We start from the raw sequence: 21,091 nt of genomic DNA, 5'->3' as shown, positions 1-21,091 counted from the left end.
TGTTCTAACTTCAAAAAGCTGGAGAATGATGCACAAGCTCAATATTTACTTGGCGAAAAAGAGACTGCACACAATTAGCTCTCCTTTGATCATTTTTTATTTTTCCTGCTCATTTAAATGATTTGGCGATACAATGTACAATTTGTCATGCATGCCAATAAAGCTCATTTGAATTGAATTGAATAACTGAACTGAATTGAATTGAATTGAGAGAGAGAGAGAGAGAGAGAGAGAGAGAGAGAGAGATAGAGAGAGATAGAGAAGATATAAAGTGCAAAGGAAAATTCTCTATTTTTAAGCACTCAATCTTAAAATAGAGGAATTTAATATTACAACTCTCTTAAATATAGGCTAGTCAAATTTTATTAAGCAGATACAGTAAACCTTTAAATATAATTTATTCTAGGGAAAATAAAAGTTAATGAACAGTGTTTCTATGAATTAATGATATTAGTCTAAATTTCCTATTTCATTGGTTGCATAATAATAATAATAATAATAATAATACATGTAGGAAGATAAATAATTATTTAGGCCTATTAAAATCAAATAGATACAAATACCAAATTAATAAAAAAATAAAATAAAAATATATATAGCCTATATATTTGAGTAAAAAGAAAAGAAAAATGCAAAGTAAAATTCTCAGGCTCAAAATGCAACATCAACACTCTAAAAGTAGGCTAAATGTCAATATAATATCAATGATTGTAATAAGTGCTTTATGATTTAAATCAATCCCCTGCTGACTCCTTATGTGAACTGCAGTCCTGGTCGTACCCAGCATGCACAGCAGAGCTATTAGCGCTTAGCTGAACAAGTGTAGACAGAAGACAACAACAACAGCATGATCTCAGCCAAACGCCAGGCTGATGGACTTGTAGGCCAGCTATGGACCCCGACAACGAGTATCAGAGCATGGCAACAAAAGTATGGCTCTTTATGACTAATGATCTGGCTCGATGAGGAGGCTGATTTTATTGCTAAACGTCCAGTAGGGAGCTCGTTGTTTTTCAAGTGTTTTAGAATATACTGCTGCTAAACTTCGCTCTATGTGCAAGTCTCTTCCGGCGGGAGCAGCAGCAGCAGCGGTGCCATGAACAGTGGACTCCCAGCTTCAGCTGCTCCGCTCGGGGGTGTCGGAATACCGGGTGTGAAAGTGAAATTCTGTCGTTATTACGCGAAAGACAAGACTTGTTTTTACGGAGATGAATGCCAGTTTCTGCATGAGGACCCGTCCATGGCGAGCCTTTCTCTACACGGTGGTAGTACAAGTGCAGGAGGAGGAGGAGGAGGAGGAGGAGGAGGAAGCCCTGTGTCTTTATCTCTGGCTGGTGGAGCAGTGACGGCGGCGGGATACGTGCTTGGAGGGAGTGCGGCCAGTGGTGCTCCTGCGAACGTTCCCAAAAAGAACGATTCTCTCGGTCCCGCGGGAACAGCTCTGGAGGGACAGCTGTTGTCCAGTAAGTTTGCACTGAGGCCTAGTGTATACTGTTCTCTGTTGTTGTAACTAAACGGCGGCTTTTGTCTAAATCGAGGCCGTGGATTTAGCGCGGGCCTACCTCTCGCCACCAAAACAACATGTTACTCCACAGCGCACAGGCACTTTTAAACGAAAGACGAAAATACTTGAACAAACAACGCTAAAGCGTTTAGTTAATGCTCTGTGCTGTTTTTGCTGGTTCCAAAATGTTTTTAAAAAATTTATAATTTGTCTAGTTTTTAAAAACTGGAAGGTATGGCAAGCCATTTTTACAATTATTCCTTTAAAACAAACCAGTATTTCGTTATCTTGTACTCCAGTTTTTTTAATAACTGTTTTTTTAACCGTTTCACATGTAAATAGTCATTATTAGACATTATTAGACACTACTACAGTGAGAGTTGTCGCCAAAACAAAATAAAATGCAAATCCTCATTACAAATAATTGCATCATTACACAATCGGGATGTGCATTTCAGCGGAATATGGTGACAACTGTCCTGGTTGCAAAACGTATGACAAAACCAACAAAACTTAATGTAAGCTGACACATCAGGACAGCACTCAGATCAAAGCAAATTAGCGACAGACTAGGGGTGGTACGTACACAGAAGTCACGGTTCGGTTCATACCTCGGTTCGGTACAATGGAGGGAAAAGCAAAACAAAAATGTAGAAGGCTTGTGCATGTCTCAGGCTGTGCCACCAAAGGAAAATAAATTACTTAATCCTTGTATTTTTTAAATAAGTTTTATTAATAAAGTAAAGGCATAGTTTACCAGTTTATTTGTAGTGCACTGACAATAGTGTAATTAGTTTTTATTATTATTTAATTACAATTATGTAATTAGTTTATTAATTAAATTAATAAAAAGACAAAAAGACCTTGAGATATGTTTGATAATTGTACCTGAATGAATTGAAAATTAATTTGCTACATTCCAGATTAATATATTTGTTTTCCTTAAAATTTTAATTAACATTAAACAAAATGACGGAGTATGTTTTTATGTTTCCACTGTTCGATCGCGCCCGTGCCTCACACACACACACAAATATAAGTAAACACTTTAAAGTTTGAATGATGTCCTGTATAAACAAAATGACGGAGTATGTTTTTATGTTTCCACTGTTCGATCGCGCCCGCGCCTCACACACACACACGCACGCACACAAATATAAGTAAACACTTTGGGACTTTTCGATCGCACTCGCCCTGCATCATAGACAGTGAACAGCGATCATGGCATTTTGGATTCCACCACCATAAACAAGCATGTTGACAATAAATAATATTATTAGACTGGCACAGCAGCCGATTAAATGTATGTAACAGACCGTAATTACTTCATTTGGGAATTTTTTTTACTATAATGCAGAATTACAGCAAATGTGCATAATGGTTGCTGAGTTGGTAAATTTTACAGATTGACCAGTAATTCTGCAAAATGACTGTTTTCTGAAAGAAAGTTTTACATATAAAAAAAGTGGCAGTGGCAGAACAAAATCCGTTAACACATGACCTATTAGATTTTAAATAACTTACCTAAGCAGCAAACTATTCCACCCTGGTTGATGTTGTCATCCAGATGTATCACTTATAATTGCTGGGGTTTAAATGCTTTCAAAAGCTTTTGACTTTCTGCACCAAATGAATCTCTGGTGTAGGTCTTAATTTTCCTTTGCTGACCAAGCCTCTTCTCGTCAACTATTAGGGGCCAGCCCTAGTTTTAAGGGATAAATGTTAAATGGCTTGCCATAGGAAGGAACCTGCCATTGTCCACATTCAAGATTGAAATATATTTTAATAGCAAGCATTTTGTTCACCAGTGTTTTGATGGCACTTTATATGATTTTCTTGAATACATTTTCACAATATATACCGAAGCAACCAATATTTTAAATTATTTATTTAGTTTGAAAAAGGTTTACATAGGACTTTGAGTAAGATAAAGGGTTCACATACATGTTTTCTTTATTGCAGTCCCTGGGATGGAGGGAGGTGCTCTGAATGATGCCAGTCTGACCAACTCATACTTCAGCAGCTCTTTTATTGGAGTTAATGGGTTTGGAGGCCCAGCAGAGTCCAAATATTCAATGATGCAGGTAACTTAAAGCACTAGTGACTGTGTGTGGTGATAGGAAACCAATATATGATACTAGCAACTGGGTCTGTCAAGTTGAGCACAGAGTGGAGATTCATAATAGGACACTTCACATTTTGATGGTTGCTTGTGTTTTCAGAGGATGACCAGCAGTAGCAGTTCTCCAAGTCTGCTGAACGATGCCAAGAGCTTCAGCCACAGCACACATGGTGTGATAAAAATTGTTTGAAATTTTTTTATTTTGGCAATTAAGCTGTTGTGGTAAGATTTAAAAACCTATTTTTTTATGCATCCACTCCACTTTTTAGATCCAGTAAATTCCCCAACATCATCTCTCTTCAGTGATTTTGGTGCTTTGAGCATATCACAAAGGAGAAAAGTGAGTGCTTATTATGTCAGTTATGCTCTTAATATTGTGAATGGGTATTTTTTTGATGCACGAATCACCTGTATTTCTAACATCTTTTGAGAAGGCATAAGAAAATAAAAATGTTTCATGCTACTTAAATTTTGGGTCAGACTAGTCATCCAACAACTGACTTGTTGATTAGTAACTTAAAAAAAAAAAAAAAAACTCTCGGATAATTATACTCTCACAGTATTCTGTGTTATAGCTTTTAGTCAGTTTGCACAGGAAAAACAATAAGTTTTGTATTCAAATTCCTCAGCATTAACCCTCTATGGTATGCATTGTTCTAACCATGAAATATTTCAAAAATGGTCAAAAAAGTAGTTTTTCTTTAAAATTATGATTTTCTTTTCTATTTAAATACACATTTCTTTAAGAAATTGATAGATTGATACACTTGGAACTCATGCAACCATAAATAAGTAGATCCCTATCATTTAATCCCTATCATTCCCTGTCATTTGGCTAACTCCTCACTCTTATCACATTGAAGAGCTAACTCTGCACTCTTCCTCTTCATTTTCTGAAAAGAAGAAATCATTGATATTTATACATAAATACAACTATACTACAATAAACACTTCAAATAAATAAATAACTGCAATCATGATGCTACTATCTATAAAAATCCCAATGGGAAAATACATTACTGCAATTCCATAGTACAGCGTTGCCATATGGAAACATTGATATTTTCTCAATTTACAGTAAAACTATGTTAGACAAAGTTTATTTGTGAATAAACATATCTAATTTACTTATCAAAGGTGCTGGAAAAAATCCCCCTTGAGAAGAGATGTTTAGAATTGAGGTTAATAGAGCAATTTCTGGAGCACTTCAACAGGTGTCTTCTGTGTGAGGGTGACAGTGGGAAAGAGAGTTTTGGAGGGACATTCACATGTCATTTGACTTAAAAACAGCACATCATTGATTACCTTAAGGCCTGCCCTTTTAATTCCCATGGTGCAATATATTGTATTTTTTTCTGAATAACAAGGAAATGAGTAGAAATTAATTGTTGCCATATGGCAACTCCGTACCATAAAGGGTTAATGCACAGTCATGCTACAGCCACATACATTTAGACGGATATGAGTTGCAATTAAATTGTGTCTGACATTGCATTTTAAGATGATGTGTCAAGGTATAAACATGTCTCCAGACCCTTGTGCTCTGTTCCTCTCTATCTGGTTGTTTTTGAATGCAAGAACATATCTTATGTAAACACCCCCTAAGACATGGTGTTCAATCTTTTAGTTATTTATTTTATTAAATTATTTTTATTATATATTTTTAATCTATTTATTTATTGCAATTTAATTTTTTATTATAAATAAATAACCTGAACCCAGTTTGAAAACCAATTAGTAATGAGTCAGAAACCAGCCTAATTATACAGGAGTTCCTAAGACATTAGTTGATTTTGAATTCTTTCTTTTTTTTGCATTGCATTGCACGTCCCTAACTTGGGAAAACTTTCTTGAAGTTGTTGGAGTGAAACCATTACAGTTCTGTTTATATCTGTGGCTCTTTTGCAGGCTCCTAACCCCACAGCTAGTGAATTCGTCCCTAAAGGGGCCCCACGAATGGCCTCCATATCTCAGACAACCGTGCCAGCATTCGCTTCCCCCATCTTCCCTCATCCTGGCCTGAGCAGCTCCACGGCGGCGGCTCTTGCACCTGGTCAGTGACTCAAAAAGTACCACCTGGCGTTCTGAATTTTTTGTCTCGCTAAACATGTCTTATCTTATGCTTTGTATTTCTATTCAGTCTTTTAATGTGTATGATCTTTTAGGTTAGGTTGTGGTCTTCTATTTGTGAATCTGTTTTTAATCAGGCTTTAATGTGTGGTTTCTTGGACAGGTATGTCCCTCTCTGCTGGGTCATCGCCTCTCCACTCCCCCAAAATCACCCCTCACACCTCCCCAGCCCCGCGGCGGCGCAGCCATACACCCAACCCCAACCCCAACCCAGCCAATTACATGGTGCCCACCACTGCGTCCGACCCGGGTGGAGCCCATGTAATTCAAAAGGAGACTGTAGGCGGGACAACCTACTTCTATACCGATAACACCCCTGCTCCCTTGGCTGGAATGGTATGGTCCACGTAAATTGGGAGTTTGCTGTGCACTGTTATTGTCTTTACTGATTTACCTGAATTATTAATTTTTTTTTTTCAATTTTCAGGTGTTCCCTACGTATCACATGTATCCACAAACGGCACCTCATGTGGCATACATGCAGCCAAAAGCCAACGCGCCTTCCTTCTTTATGGCTGACGAACTCCGACAGGTATTCTGCCGTTTCTGCCCTCATGTGTTAGCCAGTGTTGTCTAAAAGTTGGTGATTTCTTGTCATTTTTTTCACTTATTTACTGTAACACCTATGTTTGTCTTTTGTAGGAGCTGATTAACAGGCATTTAATAACGATGGCACAGATAGATCAGTCTGAGAACACTGGTAAGGATGTGGTTTGTCTTGTGTTGGCATGATATGTTAACAACATCGTTTTTGTTTTAATGGACAACGTAGCAACTGTTCAGTTATAATGTCTGTTTTGTGGTCCACGCATCTGGATTCACCTGCTGTCTGAGAAGAAAACCACATCCTTTGTCTGTCTGTCTTTATTTTGATTATTTTGAAAAGTATTTACGTGGTTATCCACCTGTGTCATCCATATCTATACCCATATCCACATAAAATCCTTTTTTTTTTTTTTTTTTTTTTTTTTGTTTTTTGGGCATTTTGTTTGAATAGTATGAAGTTTGCAGTATGTGAGTACCTGTGTGTTGTATGTTGAAGTCAGCTGTTCCGTCTCCCCTTTAGGAGTGCCATCTGAGGTAGACAGTTACCACAGCCTCTTTCCCCTGGAACCCCTTCCCCCACCCAACCGTCTTCAGAAAACCAGCAATTTCAGTTACATCACTTCCTGTTACAAGGCAGTCAACAGCAAAGATGACCTGCCTTACTGCCTCAGGAGGATACATGGTGAGGCATTAAGTGTTTTATCTACAGCAATTCCTGTAGAGATTTTGCACACTTTTGTTTTGAATTAAGTGTTAACCAATTGAACAACATAATTAAAAATTAAAACAATTTCAGAATGTTTTTAAAGTACTCATGGTCGTGGAAGTGAAAGCAGTGATAGCACAAGGGAGTGGTAAAGAAAGCAGTGGTAGCACACTTAATTGTTTTGTTTAGTACTCCCGTGTAACTTTGGAAATTACTTTTATGCATTCACAGGCTTCAGGCTGGTCAACACCAAGTGTATGATGCTGGTAGACATGTGGAAGAAGATTCAGCACTCCAATACTGTGACCCTCCGAGAGGTCTTCACCACCAAAGCATTTGGAGACCACTGTATGAATAAGTTTGCTTTTTATATGACTGGGCATGTGCATATCCAAACTATTGTGCAGAACAGCTTTTGGTTTCTCCACTTAATTTCAATGAAGTGATGTTCATGTTTTATTTCAAAAATACATTAAAAATGCACTTTGTCTTGGTTACAGCTCTGCTGTGAGGTGTTTTTTAACAGAAATGTTTATTCATATTGATGCATATTAATTGTTCGTTAATAGTAATACTTGGGAAAATATTATAAAAGTTTTTTAAAACGATGTTAAACCATGTGTGTTTTAAACAAAATTGTCATACTTAGAGACTTTTTTGCATTGTTAGAGACTTTATATATGAATCACGTCTGCCCTCCACAGCACTGGTGTTCTCCTATGACTTCCATGCGGGGGCGGAGACCATGTTCAGCAGGCACTTCAATGATCCGGCAGCGGATTCTTACTTCACAAAAAGAAAGTGGGGTGAGTTTTTTTTTTCTTGCTCAGTTGTTTCTGTTTGTGTGTGTGTGAGGATACAGCCGTTATTTGCAGAGTATGTCAAATGTCTGCTGGCAGTTGCGTCTTTGTGAACATGTAGCGAGGAAAGAGGAAGGAGTGGTTGAAACCGATGCTTTCTCAGGTAGGTTCAGTACCTGCAAGCTCAAGACTGCCAGAGGAAGCAAAACCCAGGGATGACGTTTAGCTATAAACAGCTGCAGCGCATACGGCTGCGTTAACTACGGTGCAGCCTCAAACCATTAAACCTGCTTATCAGGGTGGTGGGTCACAGCATCTAAAAATATACACTTATTCGTATATATATTGATATAAAACTTTATCTAAAACCTTGGCGCTGAAAAAGTTTGATTGCCCATGTTTATTTGTCCGCTACCATACGATCACAGGGTTTAGACATTCGTTTAATGTGTTGGTTGTTCCAATGTAAATTTTTAATTATGTATTTATAATCAGTGTTGGGAAAAGTTACGTTTAAAAGTAATGCAATAACGCAATATTGTAAATAAAAAAAATTACAATATTGCGTTACTCCCTAAAAAGTTACTTATTACGTTACTTGGTTACTTCATACGGACCGGAATGCGTAAATACTTTTGCAATACTTTTTCTCACCTGGGCTGGGCTTGTTTTTCACACCTGTACAGTAGAGGGCGCAGCTCAAACTTTTTACAGCTAAACTCAAGTCATTTTTGCTCAGTAGTATGGTTGAATTAGATCATCGAAGATCAGATGTTAAGACATTGGTTAATAAAGTGAGATTAAATGCATAAAGTATATTTGTATTATTTAACATAATTATTACAGGTTTGCAAAATATTCTTGAGTTTTTTTTCACTGTTTTTATTCATTTTGAGGAATGCTGAATCTGTTTTTGTGCAAGTGAGATGAGTAAATGCATAATCACATTTAGTCTAGAACTACACTAAGCATCATGTTTACACTGCGCACTCACAACGCCTCTGTATTTTCTTCCGATTTCTCTCAACATGGAAACAGGAGAGGTGTCAGTCAATAAATGGAAAAACAAAGTAACTTTTGTTACTTATTTGAAAAAGTAACTCAGATATTTTGTTGTAAATTTAAAATTAATGCATTACTTTACTCATTACTTGAAAAAAGTCATCTGATTTTGCATTGCTTGTAATGCGTACATTTTGTAAATTGTATTTATTCATTTATTTTTTGATTAGGGCAGCATGAGCTCCCTCCTCCACGGCAACATGCAGGCCTGTTACCGGAGTCTCTGATTTGGGCCTATATCGTCCAGCTGAGCTCGGCACTGCGCACCATTCACACAGCTGGGCTGGCCTGCAGGGTCATGGACCCTAGTAAGATCCTGATCACTGGAAAGACACGGTACATATTACTCAATTAAACCAGAACTATATTCATGTAACTGCTGGGCATCAGTTGAATGTGTTTGAAATGATTTAAAATCAGCAATGGTTGGCAGTTGTTTAGCAAATGTTTAAAGGATTTACTATGTTAATATATTGTAGTGATTTTACTTTTGCTTATCCAAGGACGCTAAGTAATGTAGTGATTGGTACTCACGTCACCGATAATGTTGTGATTTTTGGATCACGCGTCACTTAAGGTGTGGTTATGAGTACTTCAGATGACCACCTTTGCCCTCTCTTAGTTTGGGGCATCAGTCAAGGTCTTTTACCTTGGTAGTAGGAGAACACTCCTAACAGGAGGCTGTTCAATCATTTAGAATTAATGTAAAGTGGAGCGAGTTGGTCAGCTGATTTATCTGAAAGATTGGTGAGATTGCTAACTTGTAGAGCCTCTTCTGTATTATCATCACAAGGAAGACACAAGTGTAATAAAATACATTTTATTAACAAAAGATAAACAAGAATAACTAACACAACCACCAAATGAATACCATGAATGATAAAGGAATAAAGTGCATAAGATGCATAAAATACAAGTGATTAAGTTGAGTGTGGCTACGGAAGAGTTACGTTATCTTATGGAAAGATAAACTATTGTTTCTCTGAAAGTAATAAGGTGAAGAACCTTATTATGCAACAAATAAATGAAAGATTATTTGTGATTAATTAGCATCAGTTATTTACCTCTGTACATCTACTGATAATATACAAAAATGCCAAGGTCTCTGGAAAGGGGTTTGGTAAAATGATATTTACATTCCACTTGGTCGAGTGAGCAGTCCAATTGCGGTGACTTCTTCCACTGGTTGTGGGTGACAATGCAGGGGGGAAAGGAGATGGAATCTGTTTCAACAGCCTTGAAGATGAAGATCTGTGGGATGCTGATCTCCTGCAGCACCAAAGGGTCCTAAAATCTGGAACATGCAGATGAGGCCCTGAAGTAGGTGCAGAAGGTCCTTAATCTGGAACACGCAGACGAAGGTACCTTGAAGTGAAGGTTTGCTCTCCTGAGCTTAACCTTGTTGCAAATGTCTCTGTGTGTCTTCTGCCCCACTGGGTCAGACACGCAGAACTTGGTCAATCCGCGTTTGTCTCTCTAGCATGGAGACTTGGGACGAGCTGTAGTCGTTAATGTCTCGCTGGACTAAAACTCTGAACGTAGTGTTTGTTAATGTCTCTTTCCTCCCAGACTGGAGGCTCAGAAGGTGGTCATATCTGTTAATGTCTCCCCTTAAAGGACTGAGACCCAGAACGGTATATATGTTATGTCTCAGCTTTGCAGGCCTGGACTCAGAACGGTATATCTGTTATGTCTCATCCTTGGAGGACAGACTCAGAACGGTATATCTGTTATGCCTCATCCTTTTAGCACAGACTTAGAACAAGGAGGGTCTGTTGAAAGGTTACCTTTATCCCTTTACGATGCGGAGGAGATTGCAATTTTGTGCTTCTCCATTCCAGTGCTGCGATTGGCTGCTGGCATCACAGGGGACACACAGTGTGGCCTACCCTTCTTTCCCCTATTTAACTCATTTGCATAAAGCAAACAGAAGTCTTTAAAGTTTTACCAATGCATTTCTCACTTTCCGAACCACCACCAGAATACCTTTGGCAATATTATAAACAAATAGAGTTCAAACAAGATTAAACTGTCATGCATTCATTAATTTGTACATTAACAGCTGGAAATGAGGAAGATGTTGCATTACAAAGAGCTGGCACTGAGAATACTTATTTCTCTGAATAAGTATGAAATGGATGTGTGTTGTTTACATCAGTTTTAAGGTTTCAAAACATAGTTATGAATAGATTTGGATGGATCATTGTGGTTTTTCTTTGTTTCACCCGCTTTTGCATCCGGAGGTCCTTAAGAATTTTTATGGCAGTCACAGGCCAACATCTAAATGGGTGAAGGGCAGAAACTGTATGTGGACCAATGAGAAGTCCTGTCCTTCCCAGGCTTGGTACTAGATGTCGTCTTGCCCTCTGAGAGGTGTCTGGCTGTTGTCCTAGCATCTTTATCTGATGGCATTGGACAGTTTGTTTGTGTTAGTCCACCAAGATCCAATCTAAATGTAGAGAGACAGAGAGGGGTCTGGCCATAAACTTGTCCCTGGAATGTGCTGTTCAGTACAATATTTTTGCATTTTCTTTAGTGGGACCAGCCAAAATCTGAACTACTAACCAAATCGTGCAAACAATAACTGGTTGAAGAACTAAAGACTCTTCTTGATAAGACTTCTGAAATTAAGGACAGTCAAACCACAGATCAGTCAGTGTTCTGTGGGGCCTCTATTTTCTATCCATAAATGGTGAATGGAGAAGTTCACTTTTAGATTGTTTTTGCTGTTCCTTTATTGCACACTACCTGTTAATCTGCTTCTCTGAGCAGAGTTTGCACAAATAAAAACATGCAAACACAAACGTTGCTAAATGTCTGTTGTTTCTCCGTAGGTTACGAGTCAACTGTGTAGGAATGTTTGATGTCTTAACATTTGACAATAGTCAGACCAACCACCTGGCGCTGATGCCCCAGTACCAGGTACACCCAAACATAGTGTTATACCCATCACATACATTTATTGACTGCGTATCTGCATTTAATCATGTTTTGTTACATAAACCATCGTTCAAATTCATTAAGATTAGGTCATTAAGATTTTTGTTGTTGTTATTGTTGAAAGAAGTCTCTTAAAATTACGGTAATATTGTGAAATATGATCATAATTTAAAATAACTTTTCTTTGAAATATATTTTAGAATGTAATTAATTCCTGTGATGGCAAAGCCGAATTGTCATTGTTGTGGAGTAAAAAAAAATAGTTTGTTCTTGTCATTTTACACTTTGGGTCTAAACTCTTAGTTTCATCAGTTGCTGTTCCTCTTTGTGTCCATCAGCAAGCAGATCTTATCTCCCTGGGGAAGGTGGTGTTGGCCTTGGCTTGTAACTCTCTAGCTGGCATTCAGAGAGAGAATCTGCAGAAGGCCATGGAGCTGGTGTCAATCAACTACTCATCTGACCTCAAGAACCTCATTCTGTGGGCCTTTTATTGTCTAAATTCTCCAAGTGGTTATAGTGTGAAACATGGCAGTTTGTGGTTTTAATAAGACTGATTACCCACATTCAAACTAATGTTTCATGTTTCAATATTCAGATACCTGCTGTCAGAACAGAGCCGTCTGCGCAGCGTCAATGACATTATGCCCATGATTGGAGCACGATTTTACACTCAACTTGATGCCTCGCAAATGAGGAACGATGTCATTGAGGAGGACTTGGCTAAGGTACTCATACATGTTTTCTCTAGTCGGGTAGCATGTTTTTGGCATTTCTGCTGCATAGGAAGCCAAGTTTTATTGAAAGCCCATACGGTGAAGTACCCTTTAATTTTATTAAAATCGGACTACACTAGTCATGCTGTATTTGTCATATTTTGTTTCTCTCACTTTCTGATCTTGTCTCACTCACAGCTAGGGTGTAGGTTCAATAGCAGTGCAGGAAACGAAAAGAAACACCCTTTCAGACCAGGCTTTCTAGTTTACATAGTATGCCCTTATCTAGTATGTGCTGAGGGCAAACCAGAGATGAGAGGTGGTGTGATTGCTGAAAATATTTTGGACAGTTTCAGCTCTTCCTTCTGCTTTCCTCCTTTTATTTACTCATATCAGATATGTGAAGACATTTCTGACCACCCTGCTGCAAACACCTACAAACATGCACTGTTGCATTTAACTCATTTTTCTTCATGAGAATGGCCTTTTTAAACCGTGCCGTGTCCGTTGCATTTGTTTAGTGCTGTGCTGCATTTGGTGTGTGAGCAAATGTGATGCAGAAAGAGGTTTAAATATGACCTGGTTTCCTTTCTAACTTCCCTTCTCATATTCTGTGAAGTCTCACTTGCACACACCCAATATAACCCAATACAATTTTTGTTTTTCAAAAATGTTGCATTTTTATTTTGCAGGAGGTTCAAAATGGCCGATTGTTCCGCCTTCTGGCAAAGCTGGGAACGATCAACGAGAGACCAGAGTAAGGGTTTTTATTACAACTAAAATATTGAGTTCAGGAATGGCAACCTTTTACAAAACGCTTCCAAAATGGTTCACTTTAACATTGAATTTTTTGTAGGTTCCAGAAGGACCCAACATGGTCTGAGACTGGTGACCGTTACCTGCTGAAGCTCTTCAGAGATCACCTGTTCCACCAGGTGACAGAGACAGGCACACCCTGGATCGACCTCAGCCACATCGTGTCCTGTCTCAATAAGGTGAGCTTGTGTGTTGGAGCTCATGTTATATGTTGGGTCAATGACTATATATCAATTTATTGAAAGGTGCATTTAAAAAATGCAATGTGTATATATAATTACTTTAATACACCTGCTGAACTTTTTTTTTTTTTGGAGGGGGCAGGTGGCAAGTAAAAAATGTCAAGGAGATGCAAATATCCTGATATCAATAAAGAAGAAAAAAGCCTCATTAAAATAAATAAATTCTAGATAATAGATCTTCTTGTAGGGGTTAGTTCTAGACATTTTTGGGTGAACTATCCCTTTAAGTACTTTGTCAATCTTTAATTATTTCTAATATAAAAATGTAGCAACTGCTTATTAATTTTTAAAGTTCTGTGGTACAACCAACATGCAGAAAAAAAAAAACCCCAAGTGGTCAATGAGATGAGTCTGATGTATATTTTTATATACATGAAAATGATAATTGGACCTTTTTATGACCAGGGAAGGTTAGTTCAGATTGTAAAAAGTGGTGTGACGCAAAAACAATATTTATGAATTAATAGTTCATGCTATTTGTAAAAATTATTTTGATTTGACGGTTAGACCGCATGACATTTTTAGAGCTATTCAATTTCAATAAAGTTTTCTTGAAAATAATGTAAAGGTGGACCTTCTTATTTGTCATTGAACCATAATTGTGACATTTTATGGGAACCTTCACTTCAGCTGTGCTAGTTTAATGAATTCACTACTCTCAAACTAACTTTATTTGTTCTATCAGTTGGATGCTGGAGTTCCGGAGAAGATCAGTCTGGTGTCGCGGGATGAGAAGAGCGTGCTTGTGGTGACTTACTCAGACCTGAAGCGCTGCTTTGAGAGCACCTTCCAGGAACTGCAGGCCGCCACTAACGGCCCCCTGTAACGCCCATCCATCCCCACAGGAGTGGGCTGGAACTGCCTGAAACAGAGCACATTGCACTACAGCCTGGAATCATAGGTGCAGAATGATGATCTCACAACCAGGGCAGAGCCAGCTGGTTGCTCACCTCCAGTCAGATACACTGTTCTGTCCAGAGAAAGTTGTTTTCTAAAGCTTATTTTTTTTAGTTTTCACAACAACAGCTGCAGAATTATGAACTGAACTGAGAGCTGTGATAATAATGATGATGATTTTTTTTTTTAGACTTGGGAACAATGTCCAAAAAAAAAAAAAAAAAAGTCTTTACTTCCTGCTTTTATTTCTATTTTTTTCTTTTCTATTTTTCTTTGGAGGATGCACTAAACATTTTAAGTTCCTTTTTAAGTGATTGTGCGTGCGTGTCCCACAGGGTGCATTGAGGGCCGAGGCCTCACACATGAAATGGGTGTAAAACAGAGCGCTGTTTTCCCACATCATATCCTCGGCCTTTTTTTTTTTAATGAGGTACTACAAATTGGGACAGACCACTGGTCACGTGTGCAGGGTCCTCAACTCTGATGGGACAAACCACTGGGTTGGGCAAATTGATGAGACTGACCACTTATGAATGTGTGGCATTAGTAACGTGCCACCACTCCTTCTCCGATGTAGTGACTCCTTTAAAAGTCGGCCAAATTGGAGGTGGGAGGGGACGTTACTGGTTGCGTGCCGTCGAGGGGGATTCATGGTGTTTGCTGGCGCTGACAAAGGGGTGCTCTCGCCTCTTGCTGTGTAAAATTGTCGTTTATTTCAGAATTTCACAGCATCCTTTTTCATTTTGTGGATGCTTTTTGAAATCAGATTTTGAGAGGATGAAATATTATTTTTATTTTTTTTCTCCTCGTGATAGGAACCAAAGAACTGGACCACGCTAGTAAGGGAAACCAGTTCTGTCTCTTTGTGGAATGTCCCTTTCTTACGTCTCTGTTGTGGAGCATTACAAGTTTCTGTCCTTTTCGTCATTCTTTTCCCTCATTTGTTCATTTTCCCGCTCCCCCTCAGTATTGGTTTGGATATAGTGAATATCATTTTGTGTTGTTACTGTCATTCCCATTCCTCACTAAGTTGTCGTACAGAGATGCATGATGGGATGTTTCTCACTTCACTTGGTCTCTGTGGACCAATCTCAGCAGGACGGTTGGCCGAGTTGGGATTGTATTGGTTTCTCTCGGCTTTGTATTTGTTTAGCTATGATTTGACCTACAAACATCCGGACAACAGTTTGGAATTCGCTCAGGATGATCCCTGACAGGAATATGCCAATGACTGAATGTGTCTGACCTGTCATTGGTGACTGCCCAATCCGTGAGTCAAGGAACAGACGGGACTTGCAGCACAGATTTGGGTGTGCCACACTGGACCGAGAGGGTGCAGGATACAGCAGGCAAAGGATGCTGTGAGTTCAATAATGTATTTTTTTTTTACTGATCAGTAGACTACTTGGTGAACATGGTGCCAAGCCTGTATCCTTCTCTGATACACACACACACAAACACACACACACACACACATCAATAGACACCTTTTACAGGCAATCTCATATCATGTACCCAGCTTCCAGTGGAACGCACTCCAGACACAGACACATAAACATACATACAGATTCACACATGAAATCCTCCTTCACCATCCCAGTATGTTTTATGCCCTTCTTGTTTATTGTCACATTTTTGCAATATTTGTGTGTACAGCAGTATTTTAATAAAGATTAATAAAAGATAACATTCATTTGTGTTTTATTTAAATGTCTTGATTGTCGCTTGAATAGCTTATGATGCACTGCAGCAGCAAAAAGGAACTTGTCTGTAACTGTGGAGGAGATGCCACAAAAATAACCAGCACTGAAAAAGCAGCAAAGAGACCCAGTCTCCGAATGGTGCAAATGTTTTATGGCAGAAAGTATGTGTGGCCATTTATTTTTGTCATTAGGTGAGATGATCAGTGTTTTCTGTGATCCCAGTTGTTTTATTTCCCTTTAACATTTTTTCCCCCCCACCAATATTTAAAAGACCTGTTCTCATATAATATTTTCAGAAGTTACTATTAAGTTACTGATGTAAATAAATAGTCTATGGTGAACTTTTCCAGCATATGGCTTTCAGCACATGAACTCTGCTCTACAGTTAAACATGTGGTACCTACAAGCAGTGATTGTATAAAATGCATTGCACTAGCTCATAAATAATATTAGCTGCTCTGTGACTACTAAAACAAAATGAAAGAGGTTTCAAACAGTGTATGTAGATGAGATAGGAGTTTTAAAACGAACACAGGTGGATTGCTTATCAGTAGTTCATGAAACACAATCCCGAAAATTTTCAAGACTGCCGAAACCGTTAAAAATGTAACTTAAAAAAATTAACATCTTAAAGGGATAGTTCACCCAAAAATGAAAAATTTGTCATTCACTCACCCTCATATTGTTGTGTATGAATTTCTTTCACACAAAAGAAGATTTTTTGAAGAATGCTGGGAACAGACAGTTGACGGTAGCTATTAACTTATGTAGTACCGTCAGCTGTCTGGTTACCAAAATTCTTTAAAATATCATCTTTTGTGTTCAACAGAAGAAATTCATACAGGTTTCGAGCAACTTGAGGGTGAGTAAATGATGACAGAATTTTCATTTTGGGTGAACTATCCCTTTAAAATGGAAATTTCCATATATATATATATATATATAAACACTCATGAAAGTTCATTTGTTAAAAAGGTGTGGGAGTGTGCAGAGAATCTCAGAAGAATAAGAGACTCATTCGAAATACTGCTTTGGCAGGACGTATCTAACACGAAGAAGGAACTGAAAGCAAACTAGTCCAGATAAGCAGTGTTTTTAAGAGTGGCCATGGCAGCCTACAAACAGCGGTAGAGCAGAGCAGCTTCATAGTCTGGAGGGGGAGAGCAGCACCTCTCTATGATGACAACAGGGGGCGCTGTTCATACAAGGCAGCATCATGCGCCGGTTTTGATATTTGGAGAATAACCTGCAAAATAAAAGGCTGTGACCTCATTTTAATTACATAAAACTCAATGTTTGTTATTCACACATTCATTTTGGCATACTACCGTTCAAAAGTTTGAGTTCTGTAAAAAAAAAATGTTTTATTTTTAGAGATGTGCTCTTTATGTTCACCAAGACTGCATTTATTTGATTAAAATACAGTAAAAACAGTTTAAAATAAACATAAAAATCAATTCATGTTGATTTATCAATGTTGAAAACAGTTGTGCTACTAAATATGTTCGTGTAAACCATGATAATGTTTTTATCCATACAAGATTCTTTGATGAATATAATGTAAAATTGAAAGGAACATCATTTATTTGGAATAGAAATCTTTTGTAGCATTTTGAATGTCTTTACTGACCCCAAATTTTTGAACGGTAGCGTGGCAGATTATCGAGGCCAGTCTTGTGGCACCTACTTGGTGATTTTCTTGGTTTTGAATCTGTCTGTCCATTTCACCTGAATCAACTCTTCAGAAGGGAGAACCATTCCACTGTCAGACTGGTTGTCCAAAAGTAAAATAAAAAGTTAGTCCCAACAACTTTACCTGAGTGAAATGCAACTATATTTTAAAACTTACATCAGAGATTTCTTTGTGGAGATCCTCAAAAGTGTTGATGGCTTTGATTTTCTCTGAGTTGATGTAGCTAAAGTATATAAAAATTAAAATAAATAATGAATAAAATAAAATTAAATTAAAATAAATATTATATTTTGAATACATATTCAGTTGATCTTTTCAAATATGAAGACATTCGTACCTTAAAGTTCCCAGCGTTTTCTGGCTTATGTCTTTCTGGTCGAGGTGCGCCATGACGGTATTTCCTTCTCCAGAAATAAAAGTGTTTAGCGGAATATAATCCTTTCCGTCCTGTTACGCAAGAAAAAAAAAATTCAGTTCTGAAAGCCAAATGTCCCCACTGGGAAAATCTCTTAATAAACACACAATAATTATGTCCCACTTGTTGGACGCAGGTCTGCAGGAGGTCTCCCAGTATCTCCACTAGAGCAGTGAAAGAAGGTCTGTCCTCAGGGTTATTTTCCCAGCATGCCCACATGATGGTATAACTATCAGACAAATCCCACAAGCTCATTATCATAAATGTATTGGTATTTGTTCATGCTTTATGCAGTGTATTCACGTGTGAGAACTCACATCTCCGGGGTGCTGTACTCAGGAGGACACATCCGGGTCCCCTGCTTCAGTCTGTGACAAAACTCCTCATCAATGTTCATCCCGGGGTACGGAGATGCTCCTATAGATCACAAACACTGTTATATGTGACCGTTCACAGAGAGAGATGATTGAACTAAGCTATCAGGCTAATTGGGTATCTGTAACTAATACAGACATTAATTGTCATTAGTTCAAAACCAATGGGATCGCTTGGGGTCCTAACAGAGACTTGATTTCGAGGGAGGACCTGATGTGTCACCACAACATCTATTTGAATGAGAAAAAATGTAGGGCGGGACTATTTTGTCCATCAGGAATTGATTGGATCGCTGTCGTTGGCAATTGCTGTGATGTCATGTGAGTGACAGGTTGCCGCTGCAAGTGGGAGGGGACATTATTTTGATTAAAGTTTTTGAAAAAGCCACATGAATTTTTTATAAATAATGATGTACACAGATCAATAATTTATAATAAAACGATATTAGTAATTTTTGGGTTTAAATATATATATATTTTTTTATTACAGTTTCAGTTTTAATGACTTTTAGTTTTAGTTTTTTTTTTTTTCCAGTTAATAATTTTAGTTAAACTTATTTCAAAGCAACTTCTAGTTGAAATTTCCCAACTAATATTTAAATTTTATTTTCATTTTAGCTTTATTTCATTGAACAAAAATGTTTTTAGTAGTTTTAGTTAACCACAATAACCCTGATTTCATGGTGACTTTAAAAACTTTGTTTAAAAGTTTCACTTTCAAGTTTCCTATCAAGTTTTCCTCACTTTCATTCTCTTGCTATGACCTCACTGGCCTGCTGGAGAGACAAAGGTCAATTGTTCTATTGTGTCATATTTCAAAGGGGTTGTGCTATGAAAAAATCAACGGTGACGTGCTGAACGCTTGACTGATGTGTGGAATTACCAAGTGAGAAGATCTCCCAGAGCAGAACTCCATACGACCACACGTCACTCTGAGTGGTGAAGACTTTGTCGAAGATCGATTCAGGGGCCATCCACTTCAGTGGTAACCGTGCCTTATGGCAAAACACATTCATAACTCACATTTGACCCTTGTTGACCACTGACATTGATTTACCGATGGCAGTACACTCACATCTCCCTTGCGCACATAGTCTGGGTCTTTGTATACGTCTCGAGCCAAGCCAAAATCACAGATCTTCACCACATTGTTGTTGGACAACAGGATGTTTCTGGCAGCAAGGTCACGATGAATGCACTAAAAACATGAAAAGACCTTTGTGATTCAACCACCGTCATATTCATTCTCACATACCCTCATGTAAACAGGAAGGAAGAAACTTTACCTTGCGAGAGGCGAGAAACTCCATACCTCTGGCTACCTGAAAGCTGTAAGAAATCAGGTCTTCAAGCAGCAGAGGGTTGATGGATTCAGGAAGAGAAGCTGGGCAAGACAAACAACACTGCAATTTTGGTCGACCAAGATGCTTTATAAAACTTGAACATTTGCATCCTTGCTGAATAAAATCATTTTTGAGTGATAGTGTTTCATTTTTTGTTGTACTATCCCCTTACTGTCTTTTTTCATCAGTGGTTACTGGTTCATTATTAGACTAGTGAAGACTGACTTTAAATGACATCATGTGTGTGATGTAACCTCACCACTATCCTCCTCTGAGATCTCTGCTCTCTCCTCACTAAACCCTGAACTGGCATTGCTCTGGCTGCTGGACACACTGGCCAGTCGTCCTTTACATCCCTCCATCATGATTCCCTCCTCTTCTCTGTTCACCTGAGTCAGATACACAAAAACACAAGAAATTAACAGCTATCTAGTGATCTAGTGAGTAATGCCACTTTAGTTTGAGGGCCAATTCTCATTTACTAACTTATTAGCTTAGCATATTGCTGTATTAGCATATTGACTGTTTATTAGTACTTATAAAGCACCTTTTAATGCCTTATTCTGCATGACAATATTCTACATCCCTTAATCCCAAAACCAAAACTTAACTATCTTAACTATTAATCAGCAGTAAATTAGGAGTTTATTGAGGCAAAATTCGTAGTTAATAGTGAATATGTGTTCCCCACATAAGTCAAATACAAGGACTGCTTTTGTATCACATATTTTATCACTAGTTCCTCTGATTTTGAATCATCACTCTATGACTTTTGCATAAACACACTGCTCTTTGTATGAAGCTTCTGTTGAGGCCACTCAAGGAGGTAAGCAGTTTTAGAGATGGTCACAAAGAGGGAAGTAGGCTATGCCCCTGTTGTCTTAGTAAAACACTGGTCTGTTCTTTTGAGAAGGAAATGAGAGACGACTATAAACTTGACAGGAGAAATATAGGTCTCTAAACCTCACGATACAGCAAAGCAACAGTTTCAGGGTTAAAATGCTGTGGCATTTATAAGATCTTCTGAGTGACACTCTGCAAAACTAAAATAAGATTTTATTTTAGTCATGAATGATAGATAGACA

The 21,091-nt window shown here is 38.1% G+C and overlaps 2 protein-coding genes across 3 annotated transcripts in view; one reads left to right on the top strand and one right to left on the bottom strand.

Moving 5' to 3' along the window:
- Window positions 1-734: 734 nt before the first annotated feature.
- Window positions 735-15,522, top strand: pan3 (poly(A) specific ribonuclease subunit PAN3). Its single transcript, XM_079863126.1, has 18 exons — window positions 735-1,463; window positions 3,467-3,588; window positions 3,727-3,796; window positions 3,896-3,966; window positions 5,535-5,679; window positions 5,860-6,092; window positions 6,184-6,288; window positions 6,399-6,456; window positions 6,823-6,984; window positions 7,240-7,356; window positions 7,713-7,814; window positions 9,041-9,206; window positions 11,705-11,792; window positions 12,149-12,288; window positions 12,406-12,535; window positions 13,216-13,280; window positions 13,380-13,518; window positions 14,267-15,522. Exons 1-18 carry the CDS (start codon window positions 1,097-1,099, stop codon window positions 14,405-14,407), a joined length of 2,421 nt encoding a protein of 806 aa, XP_079719252.1. The 5' UTR covers window positions 735-1,096; the 3' UTR covers window positions 14,408-15,522.
- A 1,630-nt stretch (window positions 15,523-17,152) lies between these two features.
- The window catches only part of flt1 (fms related receptor tyrosine kinase 1), a 29,649-nt gene continuing 25,710 nt past the window's right edge, over window positions 17,153-21,091 (bottom strand). Inside the window, exons 21-30 of one of the 2 annotated variants that reach the window (XM_079863124.1) lie at window positions 20,266-20,395; window positions 19,950-20,047; window positions 19,739-19,861; window positions 19,547-19,658; window positions 18,607-18,706; window positions 18,413-18,518; window positions 18,212-18,321; window positions 18,031-18,097; window positions 17,869-17,951; window positions 17,153-17,442 (exon numbers count right to left, since the gene is read on the bottom strand). In XM_079863124.1, the coding sequence (XP_079719250.1) occupies window positions 17,325-17,442; window positions 17,869-17,951; window positions 18,031-18,097; window positions 18,212-18,321; window positions 18,413-18,518; window positions 18,607-18,706; window positions 19,547-19,658; window positions 19,739-19,861; window positions 19,950-20,047; window positions 20,266-20,395 (1,047 nt within the window). In that variant the 3' untranslated portion in view covers window positions 17,153-17,324. The remainder of the gene's footprint in view (window positions 17,443-17,868; window positions 17,952-18,030; window positions 18,098-18,211; window positions 18,322-18,412; window positions 18,519-18,606; window positions 18,707-19,546; window positions 19,659-19,738; window positions 19,862-19,949; window positions 20,048-20,265; window positions 20,396-21,091) is intronic. The other variant, XM_079863125.1, reaches the window with a different exon arrangement.

The sequence above is a fragment of the Squalius cephalus genome (assembly GCF_949319135.1).
Source record: "Squalius cephalus genome assembly, chromosome: 25".
In the NCBI taxonomy this organism is placed as follows: Eukaryota; Metazoa; Chordata; class Actinopteri; order Cypriniformes; family Leuciscidae; genus Squalius; species Squalius cephalus.
This window is presented reverse-complemented; position numbering and strand designations above follow the sequence as displayed.

Coding starts and splice junctions, on each gene's coding strand:
- pan3 (XM_079863126.1), top strand. CDS start 1,097: ATGAACAGTGGACTCCCAGCTTCAGCTGCTCCGCTCGGGGGTGTCGGA. Junction 1,464..3,466: donor GGAGGGACAGCTGTTGTCCA/GTAAGTTTGCAC, acceptor TCTTTATTGCAG/TCCCTGGGATGGAGGGAGGT. Junction 7,815..9,040: donor CTTCACAAAAAGAAAGTGGG/GTGAGTTTTTTT, acceptor TTTTTTGATTAG/GGCAGCATGAGCTCCCTCCT.